General features: G+C 43.4%; 1 protein-coding gene across 2 annotated transcripts in view; it reads right to left on the bottom strand.

Moving 5' to 3' along the window:
• TRIM36 (tripartite motif containing 36) overlaps nucleotides 1-27,652 on the bottom strand; it is a 1,224,111-nt gene that overhangs the window by 500,997 nt on the left and 695,462 nt on the right. For both annotated transcript variants that reach the window (XM_044059328.1, XM_044059329.1), the window contains exons 4-5: nucleotides 11,787-11,933; nucleotides 11,359-11,454 (exon numbers count right to left, since the gene is read on the bottom strand). In XM_044059328.1, coding sequence (XP_043915263.1) covers nucleotides 11,359-11,454; nucleotides 11,787-11,933 — 243 coding nt within the window. The remainder of the gene's footprint in view (nucleotides 1-11,358; nucleotides 11,455-11,786; nucleotides 11,934-27,652) is intronic.

Here is a 27,652-nt window from a genome sequence, read left to right as displayed (position 1 = left end):
ATGGACTGCCTTTCCCTCATCAATGGCTTTGGTGACTGTTTGAAAAAGTCAACCAAGTTTAGAAGGCATGATCTGCCTTTGACAAAGCCAAACTGGGATGGATCCAAAGTCTGCAAATTCCCTATGTCTTTATTTATGAGGTCCATTATGATCCTCTCCATGGCTTTGCAGATAAGGCTTGTCAAGCTAATGGGCGGTAATTTCCAGGGTCGGTGGAGGCACCGCCTTTGTGAAGTGGGACCACAGTTGCAGTGCCACTCCTGGAGTGCGTATCCAGAGGTAAGACTATGATTAAACAGCTGTCCTAGCTGTGGGTTTAATTCCTCGTTGAGTTCGTGGAGCACACAGCCGGGGACACCATCAGGTCCCATGGATGCTGTGTTTTTGCTTTGGAGAGAGCAGTTCTCACTTGGGCGTTGGAGATGTTTGGGGGCTGCAATCGCTTGGTATAGATATCTCTCCTTTTGGGGAGGGGAGAAGTTTGCACTGAACCGGTCAGCCAGTATGTTGGCAATGTCTGTAGGATCAGTAATCTTCACATCATTTTGAACTAGTTCTGAGCATATCTGGGAGTTTCCTCCCAGGTTTCTAACATAGCTAAAGAAGGCCTTATGATTGTCTTTTGAGTCTTTAGCTATTTTTCTCTCAAAATTTGCTTTGGATGATTTTATGAGAGCTCTTAGTTTTTACTTATAGTGATCAAGGGTGTCTTACCTTTTAAGGATTTTGCTCTATCTTGTAGTAGCTTCCTCCTTTTGTTGTAGAGTTTGTTTATGGCTGGGGTCCACCAGACTGGACGCTTGCCTTTGGTACAAAGAGTCTTTGTTTTGCTTGGGATTGCCTTATCCATGCAGTCCTGCAGGTGCTGGTAGAAGGCATTTGTAAGTGATTCAGCGGCTTGAGTACTGTTTTCCGCTCGGGGCCTTAAAGGAGACCACACTAGTCTTTAGAAGTGTGAAGTCGGCTTCGAGAAGTTCTTTACTGTGGTCTTTTTATTTCAGGTGGGGTGGGATGAGGACCTCCAGCGAGATTTGTTTGATCTGATCTCACCAGTGAGGGGTATACTTCGGTGTTGAACATTGTGCTCCCATGTTCGTGATGATGAGATCAAGTATGTTTCTCCTCTTGTGGGGATGGTGACTAGTTGTTCCATGGCATTTGAGTTTATGAATTCCAGGAACTTTTGGGCTAGGGTGTTTGGGCTTGAGTAGTGTTCCCAGTCTATATTAGGGTAATTGAAGTCACCTAGTATGATGGTGTTTGGTGATACATTTATCCCCTCTAGTGTTTTCAGGAAGGCCATGTGAGGTTCCTGAGTTTGTGAGGGTGGCCTGTAACATGCTACAATTTGCAGAGCAGTCTTGCCTATGGTTAATTGCACCTGGATGGTCTCCGATGCATCGTGCGTTGCCACCAGTCTTGAGGTGTGGGTGTCTTTGATGAATATGGATACCCCCCCTCCTTTCTTGGTATTGTCCGGATTTTGGGGCCGGAACGCATGATAAGAGGTAAAACCTGATAGTGCTGGGGTGCTCTCAGGAGCCTTGAACCAGGTTTCTGTCACTGCACAGACATCGATGTTCTCCATACTGAGAAGGGCCTCGAGTGCGTGCATTTTGAGATTTAGACTTCTGGCATTGAGCAGCATTACCCTTAGTTTTTCCTTTTGTGTTCTAGGGTATAGGTTTAGAATTTGAGCCTTGCCTAAAAAAGGCACTATGGGGTTGGCAAGAGCCTTTGCCAATATCCGGAATCCCAGGGGTGACAGGTGCAAGCCGTCCCTTGCGAAGCAGCGTGGCTTGTCCAGCATGTCATCCCAGGCAGACAGACATTGGATCCCCTTTGAATGACACCAGAGTTTAAGCCAATTGTTAAAGCTGATCATCTTATCTCTGTATTGTGGCATCATTCTTGGTGAAGGTAGGATACTGCTCAAGGTCAGGGTCATACCTGCCTGGGCTACATAATCAGAGAGCTCCTCAATGTCTCTTTTCATGTAGTCCAAGGAGGTACGTCTCAGGTCGCTTACACCAGCGTGGACAATGACTGAGTCGTATTTGTACCTGCTGTTGAGAGACCTGAGTGCTTGCGTTATGTGGCGGATTCTAGCGCCCGACAGGCAGCTTACTGTGACCTTCTCCTTACTCAGTCTCGTGAGCGGACCGTCAGTGTGTCTGACTATGGAGTCACCAATGACTAGTGTGTCTGGCATTGTGTTTGGCCTTAAGGGCTGTGACTGTTTGACACTCTGACTGTGAGGTCTATGTGTTGCAGGTGTTGTGTTCTGAGGTGGTAGTTGTTTGGGTGTCTGCTTTGGTGGCCTCTGCTGTTTTGGTAGATTTTCGATCAGAGCCGAGTATGTCTTTGTGTGTTTATGTGTATGATTTGAGGTTGTGATGGTACTATGTGAGACTGGGTCTATAGTGTGTGTGGTAACCTTCTCCTCCTGACTGGTCTTGCCAGCCCTATGTTGAGAGAGCTCAGCCTCCAGTTTGGCCGTATAGTTGCATCTCTCGCATGTATTTGTGTTTTGTGGGAGGAGGAGAGGGTTGTCTGTGTACATGAGGCAATTGTAACATTGCCTCAATATTCCCAGGTTCACCAGCTGAGCAGGAGAGGACACTAGCAACTGATCCTCGACATGCTAGAAGGACTAGACAAAAAACTTTAAAAGAGATTCCGGGGACGTGGTGACCGAGAAATGGGGGTTTGCCTTTTGGGGTGCTATCTATAAGAGTGCCGTATCAAGGTAATAAGTACTGTAGGAGCAAGTGCTAGGTTTAACAGATAGAGAAAAGTCTACTTGGAGTCAAGTAGAGATGATCTTTTAGGTATTAGAGAAAGTGCTAGTAACAGGGATGCTTAAAGGTAAGATTGAAAAGAATGCACTCTGCAGTGTGCACTAGAGAAGTTAGATATGAAAGTAGGTAACTTGAGTTTTACCTGTTTAAAAAGTTAAGGTTTAGTGGAGAGTTACTATTTTTAAAACAGCAAGATGGACTGAAAGGGGTGGTTACTTTTGTATTTTGGTACTATGAAATACTGTAGGATGGCCAATAAATTTAAATAATTGAAGGGGTGGGATTTCAAAAGTGATGGTTTTGTGATTACTCACATAAGCCAGTGAAAGTAGAGAGAAATGAGATATATGGTCAGATTAACATAAGAGGCGGGCAACTAGAAAGACAGTGGTATTTAACAAGACAACTTAAATGGGTGGGAGGGCGGGAAAAAATTCTGCCTGACTCAGAACAGAGAGAGCTGTGGTCTCTTTTTAAGTTTTAATATGCTGTTAAAACAGAATGCAAGCAAAACACAAGATAAAGAAAACAAACTACAGTATTCAAAATATAGAAAGGCAATACAGAAATACAAAAAAATAACAGCAAACTAACCTTTCCTTCACAGCAAAGTGTAGCAGAGTCTGGATGAGCCTTTCTGGTAAAGCCTATTCTTTAATGAGATCGCGCTGCATCCTAATAACGTGTGCCAAGTAGTTCAACGCCCTTACCGAGAAGGTCGCTGAACTAAACATCTGCTTCCCCAAGCGGTCCATCATCCGAGACTCCTTGCTCGGGGGATGGACTGAGGGACTCTCCTGAGCAAGTTCCCTCTTGGTGGCCGCCGTCAACATGGCATCTACCGGAGGCCCCTTACTCCAATGGGCACGGTCAGACGGTGGACTGAGGATCCTGTCGGGCCTCTTAGGGATCGGCTCCACAGTGTCCGGTTCCTTCCACGCCCTGGTGGTAATGAGGTCCACCAGGGGGTCGGCAGGAGGGGACACCCAAGAGGTAGACGGGCCCGCTTCAAATGCCTCCAAGAACACGGACTCGTCCGAGGAAGACTTGGGGCAGACCACCCCTTATACGGAGCATTTCCATGATGTCTCCAAATGAGACATCCTCGGGGGGTGACCGTGGGGAGCCTTCCCCTTCCTCCAAATCCATTTCTTCCGTGAGAGACTCGGGGGAGTCAATGTGCCTCCTTTTGCACGTATGCTTGCGAGGAACATCCTCTGGGGGGCTGTCAGAGGACTCCTCGCAAGCAGCAACCTGTTCCAGGGGAGCAGCTTGGGGCACAGAAGCGGGCTGTCCCAAGGGCCGGATGGTGGAAGCCTGACCCAGTGCAGAGGGAGCGCGGGACGGAGCCGAAACAAGTGCCGGGCGTCCGGAGACCCTCAACAGGGCCCTCTCGACTACATCAAACGCCGAAGGGGATCCGACAATCGGCTCCCCCTCGGATCCGAAGAGTGGATCGGAGCCGGCGCCGAAGCACTCTGATCCGAAGGGACAGTGCGCTCCGACACAGACTGTGCCGAAGGAGCACTGATCCCCCCGGATCCGAAGCTCGGATCTAGGCTCCGAGAGGTCGGATCCGATGCACTCGAGGGCAGGGTCGGATCCGAAGTACCAAGTACTATCGGCGCCGACCCACCCCGCTCGGCTGCTCGGCTCCAACTGCTCAACCCGGTAGCGGGTTGGAGAAGGAGCAATGGGCTTGAAAAAGGGTCGAGCTCCGGGGCAAGAGCACTCCCATCTGCATCTGGGCCTGGATGAACCTTCTCATCATCCGGTCCAGATCAGCATCTGATAGGCTGTACGTTGATCTCGACGAGGCTACCGAGGTAGGCCTTGAGTGCCTCCTCGATAGCCTCGACGGAGATCGGGTCTCCTCCTCCTCAGGTCCCGGTGAAAAACACACTGGAGACTGGAGCCGAGGAGGAGGAGATCCAGCAGACAAGGGGGCCGGGGGAGAAGCCCGCTTGGCTGGCGGGGCCGAAACAGAGGTCTCGGCCCGCCGTTTATGGTGCTTCTCCCTCCGGTCCTTTTTCCTAGCATCCCTCTCCTCCGAACCAGAAATAGGAGGTTTAGTCCCAGGAGGAGGAGGGGGAGCCGGAGAAGGAATAACTGTGGAGACGGTTACCCCCGAAGGAGCGGAGGTCGGAGCAGAGTCCGGCGGCAAGAGGCCCGCCAAAACAAGCTTGGACCTCCGCTCCTTCAACGTCCTGGGGTTGAACCCTGCACAAATGGAACATCCAGATGTGAGGTGTTCAACCCCCAGGCATCTAACACACCGAGTGTGGCCATCAGCTGGGGAAAGCTTATGGCCACACTCGGAGCACTTAGAGTAAATAGCCTTGGGCTGCTCAGACATCCCAAGCTAACAAATAAAAGTTACTAGAACTAAAGTAAAGTAACTAAAAAACAAAAATCACTCACAGGCCCAACATGCACACTACGCTACCAGCGAAGGGAGGGATATAAAATTAAGATTAAACTCTAAAAAAAGGTAAAATACAAGTGGGAAACCTACACTTTCACACAAATTAACCAAAAAAATTTTAAATTTGACTAATTTAAAGACTGAATATATCACTTAGCTGGAGAGCTGGAAAAACAATCTGGTCACCATGCGCGGCAAACTAGATCTGGGGTCATGAGGGTAGAGCAGGGCATTATGGGTGACGGGAGGAGCTGAGAGCTTGGATCCATAGCTGGTAAACCATGCCGGTTCGGATCCGATATCGGATCCATAACCCACAGGTTGCAGACAAATGAATCTCCTACTTCAGATCTTCAATTCAGACGTAGCTGTAGGTTCAAAAGGAGGCAAAGTAAGCTTCTCCAACACAAAATTGAGATCCCAGGAAGGAGTAGGAGCTCTACGTGGGGGGGTCTTATATTGAACCTTCACAGAGGAAAATGACAAACCCTTGTCTAGTAATTCAGTAACGTACTGCAGTGTAAAACTCAAATTAGGTACAGAGACATCAAAGTCCTTTGTTGTGCTCCAAAGAAAAAATCTCCTCCATTTATCAGCATAAACTTTTCTAGTGCTGGGCCGCCTGGCTTCCAAAATGACATCTAAAACCGGTTGAGGAAGCTGAGAACCCACAGGCTCTAAAACAGAATCCGCCAGGCCGTTAGATGCAGGGACTGCACCCTGACATTGAGCAAATGACTGCTTGACTGGGACAACAAGTGAGGAAGCTGTGGCAAAGGCCAAGGAGGCTCCTGAATTAAGCTCCTCAGCAGAGGATACCAGTGCTGTTGTGGCCAATCTGGTGCTATTAAAATCATGCAAGGCTTGTCCCGCCTGACTTTCAAGAGTACCTTGGTAAGGAGAGGCAGAGGAGGAAAAGCATAGACGTGAAGGTTGTTCCAACTGAAAGATAGAGCATCCACTTTCCAAGCTTTTGGGTGAAACATCTTTGTGCAAAATTTTGGTAGTTGGAAATTTAGAGGAGAAGCGAACAGATCTAGGTCTGGAGTTCCCCAAGCCACTGTCAACTGTTGGAATACCTGAGGATCCAATTTCCACTCGTGGGGGTCCACAATTTGTCTGCTCAATACATCTGCTAGGGAGTTCTGTGCTCCTGGCGAGAACCGTGCTTGAAGAGTGATGTGCAAACTCAGAGCAGTCTCCCACAATATCATAGCTTGTCTGCAAAGAGGGTAAGAATGGGTTCCCCCCTGCTTGTTGATGTACCACATGACTGTAGTGTTGTCTGTTCGTATCAACACCTGTCCTGGTTGAAGTAGGCCCTTGAAAGCCATCAGGGCAAACTGGACTGCTAACATCTCCTTCATGTTGATATGCAAATGCTGTAGTCTGGGAGGCCACGCGTCTTGAATCCATTTCCCATTGAAGTGTGCTCCCCAAGCCAGGTCTGAGGCATCCGTCGTTATGATCTGACTCGCCTCTGGTCGGGTCACAGAGAGTCCCTTGTTTAGGTGACATTCCTGTGCCCACCACAAGAATTCCTTCTGGATGCAAGGTATTATCTGAATGACAGTGTCCAAATCGTGGCAGTGTTGAGTCCATACACTTTTGAGATACCATTGTAGCTTCCTCATATGCAGTTTGGCATTGGGAAGAACCAGAATGCAAGATGCCATGAACCCCAAGGCTTGAAGGACTGTCCTTGCAGTCAGCCTGGACAGTACTGATAATTGCTGGAAGTATAGGTGAAGAGTTCTTTGTTTGTCCGGGGTCAGAAAAGCCATCTGAGAGGCTGTATTCAGTCTCACACCCAGAAAGCACAAGTCCTGAGAGGGTACTAGACTGGACTTTGTTTCGTTCACAGAATACCCTAGGCACCTTAAAACTGCCATGACATACTGTAGATGTTAAGTAACTTGTCTTTGTCTTGAGCAAGAATCAGGCAATCGTCCAGATAAGGATAAATTTGTATTCCCCTCAGTCTTAAGAAAGCTATTACAGGAGCCAGAACCTTTGTGAACACCCTGGGCGCAGCAGATAAACCAAAGGGCAATGCAGAGAACTGATAATGAGAAGTACCAGCCCGAAAACGCAGGAATCTCCTGCAGCTGGGCCTGATAGGAATGTGAAGATAGGCCTCTGAGATCCAGAGTTACCATCCAGGGATCTTTGCCTAGCAGAGGCAGAAGTTGCTGTAATGTTAACATCTTGAACTTTGGAATGTCTAGGTATGTATTGAGAATGGACAAATCCAGAATTGGCCTCCAAGTGTTTCCTTTCTTTGGCACTAGGAATAGACGAGAATAAAACCCTAGGCCTTCTTCTGACGGAGGTACCACCTGGATTGCCCCCATCTGTAAAAGCAAAGAAATTTGTTCCTGAGCCTCCAGCCTTTGCTGAGGAGGTACATCTGGCATGCCTTTGAAAGGAGGAAAAGTGTGAAAATAAAACTTGTAGCCTTGATTTATTATGTCCAACACCCATTTGTCCTGGGTGACCAAACGCCAATTTTGTTTGAAAAGTGCCAACTTTCCTCCTAGAGGAGCTGCCAGTAAAGAAGGATCTGGCAGCTGAAGATACAGGTCATTGGGTCTGTTTACGAAAAGGCTGACCCCTGCCCTCACCAGAAGATTGTGCAGGAGAACTCCAAGTCCTAGGTCTGAAAGAACCCTGAGCGTGAGCCCTGCCCCTACCACGTCTAGACCTGCCCTTAGACTGAAAATCCGAAGAAGGGTAAGACCATCCTCTTGCAGGCCAATTCCTGCTAAACTTAGGGGGCTGCACTTGCAAAAATTCCTTAACCGTCTGCATAGACTTAGCTTTGTCTTCCATCTTTTTCAAAACTGACTCCACAGGGGAACCAAAAAGAACTTCAGATTGAAGAGGAGCATCCAAAATCCAAGCTTTAACATGCTCTGACAAATTTTGATCCTTAAGCCAGGCATGTCTACGAATAACTGAACCAGTAGCAGCCACCCTGGATGAAGCCTGAAGAGCATCGAAGCCACACTGCAAGGAATGTTTACCCACTTGATCTGAAGCATGAACCAAGTCCTGCAATTCCTTACACTCTATACCCTCAGATAAAGCATCTACTTTAGATTTCAATTGACCTAACAGAAAGTTCTGATACTTCAGCATATGAAATTGGCAATTTAAAGCCCTCATAGCTAACGTAGAAGAGGTGTACACTTTTTTACCCCACCTATCCAACGCTCTAGAATCTTTATCCAAAGGAACTGGATTCTTAACCACAGAAGCCCTGACACCCTTAGGTCCTTGAATAATAGTTTCCGGGTCAGCTCTAGGACTCTTATACAAATATTTATGTGCCTCTGGAACTCTAATACCTGTCTGGCTTGACAGGGGCAGGGGGTAAAGAATCAGGATTAAGGGAAGCTTCAGAAAAAACATCCTGAACAACATCTAAAACAGGGGGAATAGCCAAAGGTTCCTGTTCTTCATCACCTTTGGAGTTGCTGGTTCTTTCTTTTTTACTTAAAGGTCTATGTTATGGCAAAAACAAAAATTCCCTAAGCCTCTTACGAGAATCTGAAAAATCCTGACCTTCCCACTTGAAATGCTCCCTCATGGAATGCAAGGTTTCAGAAAAGGAAAAATCCTCTGGAGGTGAAGCAGAAGGACAGCAATCCTCTGCATCCGAATCTGAATAGGGAGGAAAATCCTGAATATCCTCAGCTGAGGACTGCTCCATTCCCTCTAAATCTGTCTCCACCCTAGGCCTCTTCTCTGGAGGGGGCATAGAACCCCTGATCAAAGTAATCAAATCCTCTGCCATTTTCAACATATGTTTTTTAGGAACAGAGCGCGAAGAACTAGGGCTATGGCCCGTACCAGAAAGACCAGGTCTAGCCTTAGCAGGGCCTTTAGTGACTGAAGTAGAAGGCCTAATAACCTTTTGTAAGGATGGAACCACAGAAACTTGAGAAGCACCCTCGGCCTGGCCTAGCTCCTGAGAGGCCAACTCCTGTAACAGTAAAGGTTCCCCCTGGGATTCAGCCGAGACCTCGGCTGGATCCACAGATTCAACCGTAGATTCCATAGAACCGGCATCCGCAACGGACGACTCATCCGGTTTAGACCTTAAAGATTTATCTTTTCGCTTTTTTGCGGTAGCGGGCGTCAGAGGATCCGACGGCATGTTGTAGTTACACCGCTTACCGAAAACCAACCTAGCACAGTCTAATCTGCGTTTAATGGTGCGCTTATTAAATCTAGTGCAAAAGCGACACCCGACTGCGTCGTGCTCAGGCCCCAAGCAAGGAATACAGAGAGAATGATAGTCCCTATGAGGTATCTGTTTCCCACAAGAAATACAATTATTAACTTTTTCTGACATCCGGATTAACTGAGGCAAGAAAAGACAAAAATTTTCCCCAACGGGGTACTTAGCCCAACTTGGTCTTCGGTCTGAAACTCGAAAATTGAAAATTTCAGAACGCCGAACGGCACTTGCAAACGCTGCTTCTGCTTTGGACCATGCGGCAAGAAAGACTGGGGATATGGCGTCGGTCATGCGCTTAAGTACTACTACGTACCGACGTCAGCTCCGGGCGCCCATGACCGACGCCAGCCTAACTCTTTGGTATTCGGGCCGACCGAGGACAGCGGACTACCCCCACAGGTTATGACTGCAGCAATGTGAGACGAAGAACATCAAAGGTTTTCTTTCCACCTGGGTTATATGCGCCTGATACGAGATGAGGTCAAGGTGACAATATCTTCCGTGGAGCTGAAGGGTATGTCTTTAGTTATTACTTAGGCCAGAATGAATGATTTCCTAGCAGCTGACAATGGGGTGAGCAAAGGAAAATTCATTATTCATGGATGTGCCCAAGTCCCTCATAACAGTAGCAACTTTAAGAAGCTATCTGATGCATTGTAAGCAGAAGGGTAATACTTCCCAAAAGGTAGCATACTACTACTTCAGCACTGAGCATGAGCCCATAGTTGACATCAGGTACAAGTAAAGTTTAAAACCCAGGGTAGGATATAGGCCTCACACCTGGCAAAATAACACCACAGAGTTTGCTAACTTTGTTAGTCATGAACCACTGATGTCAGCTTAGACAAGTGCATGCCAGACAGGAAGGTACCGAATTTCAAGGCTTGCATGATAACACCTGTCTCAAGTCCTTTGGAAGAAAGTGCATTATAAACCCTCAGTGTGTTTGCCCTGACGGTCCACCAATTTTATATCCAATAGTTACACAGATTAATACTTTAAATTAGTTTTTTTTTTTTTTTTTTTTTTTTTTGAATATCTGAGTCTACAAGTATCACAGGCCTTAGCCATATACAGGTACCCAGTGTGTACACTGATTAGCCATTAGGCAATACTGAAGTCTACAAGATGGCTTAATTTATCAGAGTTCAAATTAGAATCTAGATTAAGGAACATAAATGCTTAAGCACAAAATGACTTCATTTGCAGTGCACAGAACTACAAAAAGGGACTAAACTATTACAAAAAAAAAAAGGCATCAAATTGAAACTGAAGGAATTCACTGTGACATAATGGTTAAGGTGTTTACCTTACATGCATAAGATACAGAATTTGATTCTCAACTTTGAGAAAAATTGACTAGGCTTAAAATGGCCTGCAAGGACTGACAGCATAGTACTTCCTTAAGAACCTATAAAGCAATACACAACACTTCTAACCATGAAAAATCAAGCTAGCATTATAGCCCCATGAAGAAAAATGGATTTAAGAAAGTGCTCACACAATAAAAAATTCTACTTTTTAAAATCCTCCATTTGCCCAAATTTATTCTACAAATGGGTAGATACATGCGCACAACATACATGATAAATCAGAATCCTTTTTACAGCATCACTGAAGGCATCTTTAAATCATTCCTGTGACAACTTTTTCTTTCGCCCTTACATTTGCAAACTGAAGCCTCTCAGCATAATTTACAAATTCTGCTATATACAGTACAATTTCTATGTAGAGGTGCTCCTAGTTAGTTTAGGATAGAAATGTATATTGTATGAACAGTGGCTGACAAATGTCCTAAATACACTTAGATTATATAGTCCTCTGATGCTCACTATTCTGCTTGCAAAGAAGCAAATTAAGGGCACCCCTCACTCCTGAACTCTTACCTCTGCATGTTCAATTATAGTGCTTAGTTCACGAATCTGAGTTCTCACTTGGTCTTCTTTACTGATAAGGAAACCAATACTCTTGGAGAGCTTCTCCTGTTGAAAGAGTTAACAGGATATTTTATATCAGGAAAAACAGAGAAATGGAAATTTGAAGAGTACATCTGACACTTCAGTGGCTGTAGAATTTTTAAAAAGGTAAGTTTAACACACAAGTACTAAATTTTGTTGCAACATCTGCAATGACTACCAAAATGCAAGGATGCAAGGGCCATATCAGTTTTTTTTTTTTAAGTGTCACACAAAATATCATGAACTCCAATATTGGAGAATTACACTTCCAAAAGATTACATACTTGTTGCCATTTAATGATCAAGCTTATTCTAAATGTAAATTAAGCTAACATAAAAAAAAAACAAATACTTACTTTGAGAACCTTGTAAGCAACACTCATGGAGGTTACTCTGTGGTTTGCATGAGATCCACCCAGCTTGCAAAGATGACAAACTGGTCTTCGACACATTTCACAGTACATGTTTACTTTCTCACTTTCATGTTCAGGGCACATAAGTACCTGTTTAAGACAAAGAAAAAACTTATCTAAAATCCAGACAGTAATCATTGACAATTAATATTCCAAAAAGCAACACAGTCATATAAAACGGGCCTTTAAAATAATTGGCAAAAAAAAAAAAAAAATCACTTAGAAAGAAGATTGTAAAATGTCTATGTTGTAAAGAATGGACACTACAGTCTACCTCTTCAGACTATATTTTGTGTGTACATATATCTACCCTCCCTACTACTCTACCCACCAAGAGCAAGGAAACTAGTTCCACACAGAAGAATCCAGTGAGCCAACACAACCCCTACGCAGTCTCACATACAAGTAACACTCCCTGCTGTTACTACTACAGTTAACTATGTATTATAATAAGAAAAAATTGGTTAAGAATACTAAATGGCAGTTAAAGGAGGCAGTATTACTGACCAAATAAATCAGCACACTCAAAAAAAAGTGCAGCTAATAAGCAAGAACATGGTTTGACTATGCTTCAGAACAAATACACAGATCAAAATCAAAAACTTTAAGAAAGACGCCTCAGACAAAGAGAAGTCGAGCAATGTCAGCACGTCAACTGCTTGTATGCTTCTTTGAAGCAAGAAGTCAAAGTTGCAGGTTCTCTTTTAGGAATTTACAGGCTGTTACTAGGCATGTGGTTTAAGAGACTACTGTGGAGCCTAACACAATTTCCTGATTGCCTGAAAGCACAACCAGGTTACGTGACTTAAATGCAGGCTGAGAGAATTAAACCCTAGACTACAAGAAGCAGCTCGAAAGTACAGTTTTGTACCTACCATAAATGTAGATGTCCGAACAGGATAGCATCTGCAGTCATAACAAATGGGGTTGTCCTGTCGTCAGGCAGCCCTTCGGTCGGCCGGATTCCAAAGTCTGGGTCTGGCCTCGGCTGGTGTCGCACTTCACCCGACGTCATCTCTCCTGGTCTTCGGGTATAAAGGCATCAGCCGACGCCATTTTCCTCAGTGTTTCTTGCCCCAGATGCCAGTTGCCCTCTTGGAAAACTAAATTTTGGATAAATGCCAATGTTTCCAAAAAAAAGATAGTAGGCAAACACAAAAGGTAAGCATGTATGTACATATATACAAACAAATACACCATAAGAGATCCCCCCCTAGCTAGCTATTAGGAGGGTAAATACCCTAGGAGTACCACAGAGGGGAAGGAGGGTGGGTAATCCTGACTGCAGATGCTATCCTGTTCGGACATCTACATTTATGGTAGGTACAAAACTGTACTATGTCCTTCAAGGATGCATCTGCAGTCATAACAAATGGGTAGAATACCATAGCCAAACTAGGGTAGGAGGAAGAAGAATTATGGTGTAGTTAGGATCCCTTGCAAGACAGCAGTGGCAAACCCTGCTCGGGATCTAGAATATAGAGGTAAGTTGTAATGCTTGGCAAATGTATGCACGGAGGTCCAAGTAGCCGCCTCAATAATGTCCTTGGTAGCCACTCCTCGTAAGAAAGCTGTGGTAGTGGCTGTAGCCCTTGTAGAGTGAGGTCTTATGTTCTGTGGAATTTGCTTTCCATGGTAGGAGTAACAGAATCTTATGCAATTTCCTATCCATTTAGAGATTGTCTGTTTGGAAATTGCTTTTCCTTCCCTTCCTGTTGCATAGGCTACTAAAAGCTGGTCAGTTTTTCTGTTACCTTTGGTTCTGTCCAGGTAGTAGCGTAACTGTCTATGTACATCCAAGGTATGCAGCAGTCTTTCCCCCCTGTTCTGTGGTTTGGGAAAGAAGGTAGGTAGGTGGATTGCCTGGTTTAGAGACACTCTGGATACCACCTTAGGCATAAATGTAGGGTTAGTTCTCATGGACACTCTATCTTGATGGAAGATTAGGAAGGGTTGTACTGCCATTAAGGCCTGTAGTTCCGAAACCTTTCTTGCTGAAGTAATTGCCAGTAGGAAAGCAGTTTTCCATGATAGGTGTTGAAGATCTGCTGTTGCTGCTGGTTCAAATGGAGGGAGTGTCAATTTTTCTAGCACAAAGTTCAAGTCCCATGCTGGTAATGGTGGTTTCCTAGGAGGTTTTACATTCTTGATTCCTCTGAGGAACTGCCTGAGTAGAGGATGTGAGAAGACAGGGGGATCGAAGCTGTATTCTGCATTAATAGCTGATGCATGTATCTTGATGGAGGAATAGGACAGGCCTGTATGTAGAAGCTCTGCCAAGTACTCCAGGATGTTAGCAATGTCTATCTTTGACACATCTTTTCCTCTTTCAGTACTCCAAATGACAAACCTTTTCCATTTTCCTGCATAGTTCCTTCTTGTTGAAGGTCTGCGGGCTTCAAGGATAATGTCTTTTACCCTTTGGGATAAATCTGGGTTAGTTGCTGTTATGTGATGTTCCAGGCAGTCAGTTGCAGAGTTTTTAAGTTTGGATGCATGATGTTGTAGTTGTTCTGAGTTAACATCAAAGGCATCAGGGGTAGTGTCCACGTTCTCCCCAGAGACATGCTCCTCAGCAATGGATACCAGTGTTGTCTTGGCCAATTTGGGGCTATCAGAATTATCCTTGGACGTTCCTCTTTGATTTTCAGTAGTACCTTGTGCATCAAAGGAAGAGGTGGAAATGCATATGCTGTCAGGCCTTTCCAACTGAAGGATAGAGAGTCCACCTTCCATGCTAGTGGGTGGTATGTCCTTGTGCAGAATTTCTTGAGCTGGTGATTGAGTGGGGATGCGAATAGGTCTATTTGTGGCATTCCCCATTTCTTTGTGATGGCCTTGAAGATGTCCGGGTGTAGCATCCATTCGTGAGAATCCGAGGTAGTTCTGCTTAACATGTCTGCTAGGATGTTTTCTTTTCCCGGTACAAATATTGCCTGTATCTGGATGTTGTAGCTCAGAGCCATATTCCAAAGGTCCAGAGTCATTCTGCATAGGGGCTATGAATGAGTGCCTCCCTGTTTGTTGATGTACCACATGACTGTGGTGTTGTCTGTCCTTATCATTAAATGGCCTTCTTTGAGGAATGGTCTGAAATTCTGGATTGCTAGTTTTACTGCCAGCATTTCTTTTTGATTTATGTGCAGGTGCAGCTGGTCTGGAGTCCATAATCCTTGTATGCATTTGTCCAGCATGTGTGCCCCCAGCCTAGGTCTGAGGCGTCCGTTGTGATGGTTTGGCTTGCTTGAAAGTTGTGGAAGGGCAAGCCTGGGTTTGACTGGCATGCTTGAGCCCACCATAGGAACTCTTGTTTCAGGCATGGGATTAGTGGGATTTCGGTTTCTAAGCTGTGCCTGTGTTGAGACCATAAATTCTTTAGGTACCACTGTAGCTTTCTCTTATGCAGTCTGGCATGGGGGACCAGGATTATGCATGATGCCATGAAGCCCAAGGCCTGCAGTACTTTTCTTGCTGTTAGTTCGTTCTGCTTTTTTAATGCCAAGAAGTAAAGAGGGAGTTGTTCTTGTTTTTCTGCAGTTAGGAATGCCATCTGTTTTACTGTGTCCAATTCCGCACACAAGAATGTTCTTGTTTGGGATGGTATCAGTCTTGACTTTTTTAAATTGACTGTGTATCCCAGGGCTTGTAGTAAGCAAATGACTCTTTGTAAGTCTTTTGTCAGCTTGCTTTTGTTGTCCGCTTGTATCAGGCAGTCATCCAGGTATAGATAAATTTGGATTCCCTGTAGCCTGCAATGAGCGATTACTGATGCCAGGCATTTTGTGAATACTCTGGGTGCAGTAGATAAGCCAAAGGGCAATGCTGAGAATTGATAATGCTCTGATCCTGCAAGAAATCTGAGGTATCTTCTGCAATTTGGTCGTATGGGGACGTGCAGGTATGCCTCCTTGAGATCTAGAGTTACCAGCCAACACTCCTTGCCCAGCATGGGAAGAAGATGCTGTAGGGTCAGCATTTTGAATTTTGGGACAATGATGAATGTGTTTAAGATGGACAGGTCGAGAATAGGTCTCCAACTTTTCTCTTCTTGGTACTAGGAAGAGTCTGGAGTAGAATCCTTTGCCCTGTTCTGTTAGTGGTACTCTTTCCACAGCTCTCATCTTTGTTAATTGAGCTATCTGCTTTAGAGCTTCTGTTTTTTGATTTGGAGGTAGGTTTGGCATTCCTCTTTTTACTGGTAAGGTGTGGAAGTGAAACCTGTAGCCTTGGTCTATGGTCTGCAAAATCCACTTGTCTTTTGTGATATAGTGCCAATTTTTTGAAAATAAGGCTAACTTTCCGCCTAAAGGTGCTGCTATTTGTTCCCTGGTAGGCGGCGTCAGAGCCAAGTCACTGTGATTGTCCTGTTGCAGTGGCAGTGGTTGTGTCGGTGCCTCGCTGGTTATTGCCTTGCCACTGGCGTCCTCTGTAGGCACCTCCTCTGGATTGATTTCTGCCTCTGGCACGTCTATTCCTGCCTCTCAGATTTTGAGGAGTCTGGAAAGGACCAATTTTTGGAAGGCCAGTTCCTGCTAAACCTTGGGGGCTGAACCTGTAAGAAATCCTTAACTGTTTGTACAGATTTTGCCTTCTCTTCCATTTTCTTCATTACTTGCTGAGCAGGAGTACCAAATAGACTGGCCTTATCCATAGGAGCATCTAACAGCTTTGCTTTAACATGATCCGCAAGACCTGTTCTTTCAACCATGCATGCCTTCTTATAACTGTGCCAGTCATGGCTGATCTAAATGAAGCCTCCAGTGCATCATAGCCACATTTTAAAGAATGGTTACTAACCTGCTGAATGTTATTCACCATTTCTAAAACATATTTCTTATCTAAGGAGTCATCAGAGGACAGTTTCTTAGTTAACTGATCAAGCATAAACTCTTGCTATTGGATCATATGAAACTGACAGTTCAAAGCTCTAGCTGAGAGAGTAGCAGAGGTGTAAACTTTTTTCCCCCATCTCTCTAAGGACCTGGATTCCCTTTCAGAAGGAAGAGGGTTTTTTGCTGAGGTCGAAGCTACTGCCTTAGGCCCCTGGGAGATGGTCTCAGGATCTGCAAGTGGGGCCTTGTATAGGTGGTGATGAGTGTCTGGTACCCTGTAAAACCTATCTGGTTTGGCAGGGGCTGGAGGTAAAGTATCGAGTGCAAACATCATTAAATGCATCATCCACAACAGGCAGAACTGGAGGTATAGCTAAGGGCCTATGTTGTGGTAAGTGTAGAAAGGTCCTAAGCCTTTTTCTTGAATCTGAGAAATCTTGTCCCTGCCATTGGAATTGTTCTCTCATGGCATGTAAGGTTTCCCCAAAGGAAAATTCCTCTGGTGGAGAGGCAGATGGAATAGATTCTTCAGCATCGGAATCTTCATAAGTAGAAAAAGGAGCCTCTGGATGGTCTGTAATGTCCGAGTCATCCGAAGAATCATCAGAGGACACAGGCTCTGGGGGCTCTTCTCTAGGTCTCTTTTCTGGAGGCTGAGAGGCCCTGTCTGGGTGAGATTGGGATCCCCTAATTAAAGAGATGAGATCCTCTGCCAAAGTAAGCATTTGTGAACTGGAACTGGGCCTGTGTGAGGGGGGCTTAACAGGCACTGATTTAGCAGTTTTGGCTGCTTTAGCCCTGGCAAAGGCCTTAATAGACATGGCTGCAGGAGGCCTAGCAGCACCACGTGCTGGGGTAGAGACATCCAAAGGGATGGTGTCTGATAATTCAATAGGAACCACATTAGTAGGCAAAACTTCAGAGGCCGATTCAACTAGGGTAACAGGAGCCTCGGTAGTAGTCATGGCTTCGGCTGAAGATTGACCCGTTTGCTCGGTTTCGGCCGAAACAGAGACACTCGCGGTTTGCTTAACCGTGGTTTCGGCCGAAACCGCGGACCGCGAGTGTCGGTCTTTTTCTTTGCGTTTAACAATTTGAGTAGTCTGAGGATCCGACGGCATAATGTACGCAAAATCTGAGCCGAAAAACTGTTCAGCAAACTCCGACCGGCCAAGCCGCTCGGTTGAAGGAAGCACAGGCTAAACAGGCTGCTACGTTGTGGTCTGGGCCTAAACAAGTGGAAATCCTTATGAGGTATTTGTTTCCCACAAGTTAAACAATTATTTACTTTTTCTGACATCGGCTGAGGCAAGAAAGAGTCCCCAACGGGGTACTTAGCTTTTTAGAAGTCTTCGAAGTAGTATTCGGTAGTAGTAATCTCTGGATCTGACAGACCGGCACTTGCGAACAGCTTCTGCTTCGGGCGCCACGCGGCAAGAAAGACCGAGAAAAATGGCGTCGGCTGATGCCTTTATACCCGAAGACCAGGAGAGATGACGTCGGGTGAAGTGCGACACCAGCCGAGGCCAGACCCAGACTTTGGAATCCGGCCGACCGAAGGGCTGCCTGACGACAGGACAACCCCATTTGTTATGACTGCAGATGCATCCTTGAAGGACATCAGCACACAGTCTTAATCCTCTGAGCCAAATGCCAGATTGTGGCAACAGACAGTGGTCAAACATCAATAATGACAATGCATTGCAGAATTAAGTGAATTGTAGCCTTCAGCCCATTCTGACCAATGCCCCAATCCATTTCCTGCCTGCTCTCCTGCAGATGAGGTAAATGCTGCAATTCCTGGGTAAGTAAGAGCACGGTGGCTCTTCCCACTATTACTGTCATGTTCAGTGCTGGACTCTAGAAGCACAGTAGGCTGAACCAGCACTCAGTGCCAGTCCCACCAACTAGTGTCCCACCCAATCGCAAACATTACCCACTCCCCCACTTCCGCACCATAGTTTGTTACACTTTATACTCTGCACAGTTCACCAGGACACTCAGGTTTTAGTACATAAAGATTAAACTCTACGAAAAAAATGAAGTACAGGTCACTGCTGAAATCTTCTTTGTTAAATCTCCTTTATTAAAAGTAAGCGCTTTCGGAATAATCCTTCATCAGACATAATTCAAAGTAACAAAAGCAGCCATATTTAAAACACAGATCATCCAATCACTTATTCCTAAAAGCCCGCCTTTTTTGTAAAGCAGGTTTAATTGGTAAAACATCATTAAGACCAGGTGGTCTATGTGCTCTTAAATCTACTATCCACTTAGATTCAGCTAATGCTGTTCTATGCTGAATGTCCCCCCCCTCTCATTGGTAGCAATATTTACAATGCATCTGAACTTAAAAGTGTGTGTGGGATTAGTCTCTATATGTCTGAATAAAGCATTGCTCACTTGACATGTTCTAATATTACTAATATGCTGTAAAATCCGAACCTTCAGCATGTTATTTGTCATACCTACATAAAAACTTTCACATTGTTCACAATTGGCCATATATACTAAGTGTTTTGTCCTGCAAGTAGCCCTCCCTTTAAATATAAAAGTTTGTGTCTTATCGGGCTGTTTATATTCAATGTCACTATTAATATATTGACAGGCCTTGCAGTTGCCACAGGGATATGTGCCTGCTCTAATATCTATTGTAGGTCTCCTAATCAAATATGTCTCCTTACATAGCAGGTCCTTAAGATTGTTGTTTCTCCTATAATTGAACATGGGACGTTCTGCCACTACGTCCTTAAGACTAATATCACTTCTTAGTATATTCCAATTATTCTGAACTATATTACATATGTCTTTAATATTACTACCATACGTAAAAAGTATTCTAGGTTGTTCCTTCCTGCTACTACATAATCCTGTATCTATTTGTCTGCCACTAACAGGGCCTTGCATCCATGGCCTATTCTTCGTCTTCCTATGTAGTATATTGTTACTAACCGCCTTACTAACCATGTTCCTCTCATAGCCCCTATCCAAAAAATGTCCACTCAGCCTAGAAAGTTCCTCGTCGCAATAAGTATCTTCAGAACATACCCTGGATATCCTACCCACTTGACTCTTAACAATATTGGGAAAGATATGCCTCGGGTGCATGCTGTCATAGGATAGCAATGCATTTTGCCAACATTGTTTCCTATACAATTTCGAGGTGAAACCAAGGTTACTCTGTTCCACACAAACATCCAGGAACTCTGAGTAAAAGAAGTTTTGGCACTAAGTCAAAAAAGTGGTGGTGGTGTGGAGAAAGGCTAAAAAGCTCTCAAAGGTGGAAGTATCCCCATCCCACAAAATAAAAACGTCATCCACAAATCTGACATACAAAACTATGTACTTATTCCATTCCTGATTATTAAGAATTTCCTTGGTTTCCCATTTGGACATAACCAAATTTGCATATGTATTAGCACAGGGGGTGCCCATAGCTACCCCCTGTGCTTGTCTGTATATGGACCCTGGTCCTATAAAGACATTGTTATTCAATACCAAGGATAGCAAATTCTCCACTACCAGTCGCTTATGCTCAGTTGCTCCCAATCTACTTATTACTTCACCCACTGCTGTTATCCCATATTGTTGTTCAATGACAGTAAACAAACTGTTGACATCTAGTGTGGCCATCAATAATCCACCATGTTTGGGCTTGGTAGCCGCAGCTAATAGCCCCAAGAAATGCCCTGTGTCTCTTAGAATATTATCTATCTGTTCTAAATACGGTTTAAGTGTAAACTCCAACCATATAGAAATGTTCTCAGTGACCCACCCTCTCCCCGAGACAATGGGTCTGAGTGGTGGGTCTGTCAATGATTTATGTATTTTGGGCATAGCCTTGAATACAGGCGTAACTGGTTTATCTACCTTAAGGAACTCATAGACTTCATGTTCTAACAGACCCCTCTCTAATAAATTGTTTAACTGACTATGTACATTATCTATAATCATTCTAACTTGTAAAGGGTTGATGGGTACATATGCTCCATCTAAAGTCAGTGTTTCTATCAATTTCCTTTCATACCAACAAGTATCTAATACAACGATGGCTCCCCCCTTGTCAGCCATCTTAATGGTGATTTCTTTCTTGTCCATAAGGCCATGTAAAGCAGTCCTTTGTGTCGGTGTAAGATTATAATATCTATTAGCACTTCTCTCCTCAAAATATTTGAAAAGGTCACTCACAAGCGTTCATGAACAAGTTAAGTGTGGGTGTAAAATTGGGAGCAAATGTACTAGGGGTCCTAGGACCTATTGCTCCATGAGTTTGGTTATTAAAAATCAATTTTAACATCACGCTCCTACAGAACAACATCAAATCAAATATAATATCGCTGTATACACACTTATTGCTAGGGACAAAGGTCAAACCCTTGTTTAAAATCTCTAGCTCATCGGTACTCAACACAAATTGAGATAAATTATATACAATGCCATCAGACATACTGTTAGTCACTGTAGATTCCTCCGACGCTTGTCTGCATTTCTGTCCTCGCTTAGGGACCTCTTGCCTGCTCCTTTCCTCCGCACCGGTAGATTCCCCAAAAAATGCAGAGCCCCTGCATATGTTTTCGGCCGGGCCCCTGTTTCATTGTGGTGAATACTCTCATTTGCTGTCTCCACTGTGGAGCTAGAAGGGCCCCCCGGAATCTGTTTTTGTTCTTCTGGCTGTGGAATATGTGTTTCGCTGTTTAGAGAAACACTGTTGGAATGCGAAGCCAGGATGTCATTATTGCTGGGGGTAGTGGTTACTATCCCATTGCCTGTAAGCATGTTGATCGTATCTTCCCCAAAATTACTGATAGTACAAGATGGACTATCAGTAGAACTCCTCATATCGACTCCATGTTGGTTTGACGGGGCAGACAATGTGGGTTTATTGGCAACCATACCGATGGCCAACGTTGTGCTTGCCTCTGTGTGTACCGCTGAATCCGTCTCTGTGGCTCGTATGGCGTCCGAACGTGTTGTCATCATCATTGAGGGACGTCTAGTTGTTTCAGTTGCTCGTTCTTTGAATCTGGGCCAGACAAAGATATTACCATGGGTAAAATCCGAGTGATCCCTCCTGATTTTACCTAATTTAACGTCTTTAAGTTTGTCAGCTTCTTTAGATAATTGTAGCATAACAGTAGAAATTTTTTCTTTACTTTTGCTGTCTGGAAAGTCAGTCTGTAATCGCGAAAATAATGATGTTACTTCTTGCTTCAAAGCCGCCAGTTCTGGTGAAAAAAACTTGATCAGTAACTTCATATATTCCATACTGGTGTGCAAGTTGAGAGCCTGCCACTGTGCTAGTAAGTCTGGGTATCTGTCGCCCTGTGCTGGCATGCACAGGACTCTCATACCCCTAGGGACAATACCATATGTTAAACAAGCTTCAAGATGAAATGCCTGCCATTGCAGGCGCTGCATTTTGCCTGCCTTGAAATTCCACTCTTTTAATAAGTCCTCAAAGGCTCTATCTACTGCTGCAGGTATATTCCTGTTTTGTAATCCTTCCTTCTGGACACCAAAGCCCAAATCAAGGAGCGGGTTACCCAGGGTATCAGTCTTTCCTCCTGATTTACCATAAACAATGCCTCCAAGGGCATCAAACGAAATGATGGTACTGTCATCTTTGTTGTATACAGCATGTTCAGCAGGCATAACGTTACCAAGAAATATATAAGGCACAAGCAAAAATAACAAGTTATGCTGAAGACCTGTTGTACCAAACCAAATAAATACGAAAAAATGAAGTACAGGTCACTGCTGAAATCTTCTTTAACTCTCCTTTATTAAAAGTAAGCGCTTTCGGAATAATCCTTCATCAGACATAATTCAAAGTAACAAAAGCAGCCATATTTAAAACACAGATCATCCAATCACTTATTCCTAAAAGCCCGCCTTTTTTGTAAAGCAGGTTTAATTGGTAAATCATTAAGACCAGGTGGTCTATGTGCTCTTAAATCTACTATCCACTTAGATTCAGCTAATGCTGTTCTATGCTGAATGCCCCCCCCCCCTCTCATTGGTAGCAATATTTACAATGCATCTGAACTTAAAAGTGTGTGTGGGATTAGTCTCTATATGTCTGAATAAAGCATTGCTCACTTGACATGTTCTAATATTACTAATATGCTGTAAAATCCGAACCTTCAGCATGTTATTTGTCATACCTACATAATTCATTGACAGACCCACCACTCAGACCCATTGTCTCGGGGAGAGGGTGGGTCACTGAGAACATTTCTATATGGTTGGAGTTTACACTTAAACCGTATTTAGAACAGATAGATAATATTCTGAGAGACACAGGGCATTTCTTGGGGCTATTAGCTGCGGCTACCAAGCCCAAACATGGTGGATTATTGATGGCCACACTAGATATCAACAGTTTGTTTACTGTCATTGAACAACAATATGGGATAACAGCAGTGGGTGAAGTAATAAGTAGATTTGGAGCAACTGAGCATAAGCGACTGGTAGTGGAGAATTTACTATCCTTGGTATTGAATAACAATGTCTTTATAGGACCAGGGTCCATATACAGACAAGCACAGGGGGTAGCTATGGGCACCCCCTGTGCTAATACATATGCAAATTTGGTTATGTCCAAATGGGAAACCAAGGAAATTCTTAATAATCAGGAATGGAATAAGTACATAGTTTTGTATGTCAGATTTGTGGATGACGTTTTTATTTTGTGGGATGGGGATACTTCCACCTTTGAGAGCTTTTTAGCCTTTCTCCACACCACCACCACTTTTTTGACTTTTAGTGCCAAAACTTCTTTTACTCAGATAGAGTTCCTGGATGTTTGTGTGGAACAGACTAACCTTGGTTTCACCTCAAAATTGTATAGGAAACAATGTTGGCAAAATGCATTGCTATCCTATGACAGCATGCACCCGAGGAATATCTTTCCCAATATTGTTAAGAGTCAAGTGGGTAGGATATCCAGGGTATGTTCTGAAGATACTTATATTGCGACGAGGAACTTTCTAGGCTGAGTGGACATTTTTTGGATAGGGGCTATGAGAGGAACATTGTTAGTAAGGCGGTTAGTAACAATATACTACATAGGAAGACGAAGAATAGGCCATGGATGCAAGGCCCTGTTAGTGGCAGACAAATAGATACAGGATTATGTAGTAGCAGGAAGGAACAACCTAGAATACTTTTATTATGGTAGTAATATTAAAGACATATGTAATATAGTTCAGAATAATTGGAATATACTAAGAAGTGATATTAGTCTTAAGGACGTAGTGGCAGAACGTCCCATGTTCAATTATAGGAGAAACAACAATCTTAAGGACCTGCTATGTAAGGAGACATATTTGAATAGGAGACCTACAATAGATATTAGAGCAGGCACATATCCCTGTGGCAACTGCAAGGCCTGTCAATATATTAATAGTGACATTGAATATAAACACCCGATAAGACACAAACTTTTATATTTAAAGGGAGGGCTACTTGCAGGACAAAACACTTAGTATATATGGCCAATTGTGAACAATGTGAAAGTTTTTATGTAGGTATGACAAATAACATGCTGAAGGTTCGGATTTTACAGCATATTAGTAATATTAGAACATGTCAAGTGAGCAATGCTTTATTCAGACATATAGAGACTAATCCCACACACACTTTTAAGTTCAGATGCATTGTAAATATTGCTACCAATGAGAGGGGGGGGGACATTCAGCATAGAACAGCATTAGCTGAATCTAAGTGGATAGTAGATTTAAGAGCACACAGACCACCTGGTCTTAATGATGTTTTACCAATTAAACCTGCTTTACAAAAAAGGCGGGCTTTTAGGAATAAGTGATTGGATGATCTGTGTTTTAAATATGGCTGCTTTTGTTACTTTGAATTATGTCTGATGAAGGATTATTCCGAAAGCGCTTACTTTTAATAAAGGAGATTTAACAAAGAAGATTTCAGCAGTGACCTGTACTTCATTTTTTCGTATTTATTTGGTTTGGTACAACAGGTCTTCAGCATAACTTGTTATTTTTGCTTGTGCCTTAAAGATTAAACTCTAGCAGCAGTTTGCCAGACTCCTACAATGTCTTCTGGATCACTCCATAACAATCAAAGGACCTAAAGGACCAACTGCAAAGTTACAGTAATTGCATGGGTAGTGGGAAGAGGAGGATAAGTAGCTCTGAGCCTGGTAATGGTTCCAGACAACATTTTAATGCACAACACTTGAAATTTTCTGCAGTAACTACATGTCTGAAGTACTCTGCTGTTGGTGGTTGGTGTACTAGGAAAAATTTCTAAAAAGATGACAGTTTCAAACTGCAGAAGTGAAGGTAATATGGGAGCCACTTAGGCCAGAGATGACCAAAACCATTACTGGGGGTCCAGTATGACGCTTCATCCCTCAAATGATGCCGAAGGTTTTGCTGCTTCTGAAGGAAAGGTCTTATGGAGATTTGAACTTTTCTGGAAAACTAATGGATAACACATGAATAGCTGTTTCACTGTTGTCATTTTTTCCTTCTTCTCTAATCCAATAAACTAATTTTGCGTGAGGGACTTGTTTTACATTTGTTAACCAGGCAACAAATGAAGCACACAAACTGCTCTATAACAAGAGTGGTCAAATGAAGGTATTCAAACAGAAAAAACATTAAATGAACAACTGAAAATATTTGCTAGACTACAAAATAGGTACAGGAGAATGCAGAACAAGTTGTGGGATAAAAAAAAATATGAAACATGAAAGAGAAATACTGAGAAAGGATACAGAATGCTAGAGGTCAAGAGAAGTAAGCAGAAAGACTGGAAAATGGGATAGGAAAAAGCAATAAATTGGTAAACCTCCAGAGGTGACTTGCACAATGAAAAGTGGATGAACTGCAGAGAGAACAAGAAAAGGACAAATGCCTGAGAATCAGTGAATTGTTAAACTGAAAAAGTGGCTAGAGAAAATAATGTGCTGGAAAATGTATTGTGAGAAGCAGATTAACAAAAATAAGCCTGCGCTTCTGAAACGTGCATTTATTCTCTTGATGATATGGACTCTCATATTTTCCTTGATGTACATCAGGTCATGGGACTGCCGAATGTCTTCTGGATTATTATTCTAGCTAGCTGGGGCAATTTTGGTGAAAGCTCTGTTGTAGTGAGTTTGAATGGGGGACTGGCTAAAAGACAGGTAGAAATAAATACTGTGCAAGGAAAGCAGGAGCTTCCCAGGATCAAATTATTCAAGGTCAGGACACAGTACACATTGTTTAATATTTAAAAAAATTAGAATGCTTAGTAGGAGTAGCCCTTGCCGACAGTAAGCCATCTGTTTAGTTATGGTAGTTCAACAATGTTCACAAGGGCTGGATAAAGTTATGAAGCAAAAAATCTTATTTTCAGTGGTTTGGAATAATATGAAAAAATTCTGAAGATTGTAACGCTAGCAAGCAAAGCCCATATTTTCAGTCTTGGTGAAAGACCACTTATGGCAAGGGATATCTTTGAATAGACTGGAGACCCTGTATGAAGCCTTTAATGAAGGACTATGACTGCATCTCTTTACATAAAGTAAACTACAGGCTCTGATAAGACCAATTTGTAGACAAAAAGGAGGCCTGTAGGGTCTGTAACTTGCAGGGTGCTGGTACGTCAAGAGTTTTATGTTCTGTTCCAAAGAGCATGACCGTGGTTTTGGTTGTGTTAATTGTTAGCTTAGTAAAGTTTAGCCTGTTCCAGGCTAAGCTAAACTGGTTCTGAAGGGAGAAGGAAATACTGGTAGTGCATTTTATCAGTCAAACAGTAGGTCATTACCATACACAGAACAATTTACATTGGGCAGATCTCACTTAAGATCATTAATGTGTGGGGGGAGAGGGGGGGTGGAGGACTGGTCAGAACAGATCCCTCAAGAGCCCTATGCTGACAAAACCAGTTACAGAACAGAAATAAACGAGCACCATTTATTGTAAAGATACTGTTGGAAAAAGGACCGAAATCATACAGTTATTTGGATAGCGACATTGGCAGCTGAATATTTGTCCGGAAGTGTGTGTTACTGTAAAGTTTCAATTGCAATAGATGTACTGTAATTATGGCAAAACTCATGCTGATTTTCACAAAATACATCAAAGTTTAGAATGTATTCAAGGATCTGTTGATGAAATGGGTGCTGAAAAGATGGTTAGGAGCAGATGGGTCAGGAATGTTTTCTAATATTTGTCAAGTCTTGTGCGACAGTTAAGAGAAGTTTTTATGTAGAAAATGTCAGTAATGGCTACAGCTCCAATAGTTTGCTAAACTGCATAGGATGGGCGGCTGTATAATTTGTTCCTCAGAAATTGCACTTTAACACAAAGACATTGAAACAAATCTCATGATTAAAATTTCAGGTAATCTGAATGTTTGAGATTTTGGGGATCTTTCCTCCATGTTCTCCATGTATCTTGTATTTCATCTGGCTCAAGTGTCCGTAATCCTAGGGGCTGGCTTTTCTTTATTTTAAATCTTTTAAGATGGACTTCTGCCCCTAACTGGAGAGACTAAGCATTTCGGTATTATAAGGGGTATACAATGAAAGCCAGCTTTAACATTCTCAATCATGCATGTGCTTTAATTGATGTAGCTAGTGCAAACCTGCTATAGAAAATACATACATTGCCACATAACTGACAATTTAGTCTCCAGTAGCAGAGTTAAATGAAGGACTTTAGACTCGTGTAACAGCTACAACCTATTCACGAACTGACCTCTAAAAAAAAGCACAGTATGTACATATAAGAAGCCAATTCTAACTGCTATATAGAAAGACTACACCATTTCAGTCACCACCATGTCTGTGACTAAAAGGAATAATGGCAACTACAGTAAACTCTCAGCTAACCGGAACTCAAGCAACCAGCAAATACATAAAAATCCAAAAAAAAAAAAAAAAAAAAAATCAAAGAAATACAGTACAATTTTCAAGTGCTGCCCTTTGCCCCCCCCCCCCCCCCCAGTATAATA

Source organism: Protopterus annectens, chromosome 17.part0 (genome assembly GCF_019279795.1).
Source record: "Protopterus annectens isolate FY-2018-M chromosome 17.part0, PAN1.0, whole genome shotgun sequence".
NCBI lineage: Eukaryota > Metazoa > Chordata > Ceratodontiformes > Protopteridae > Protopterus > Protopterus annectens.
Note: the sequence above shows the minus strand (reverse complement) of the source record. Positions and strands in the feature narration are given on the sequence as shown.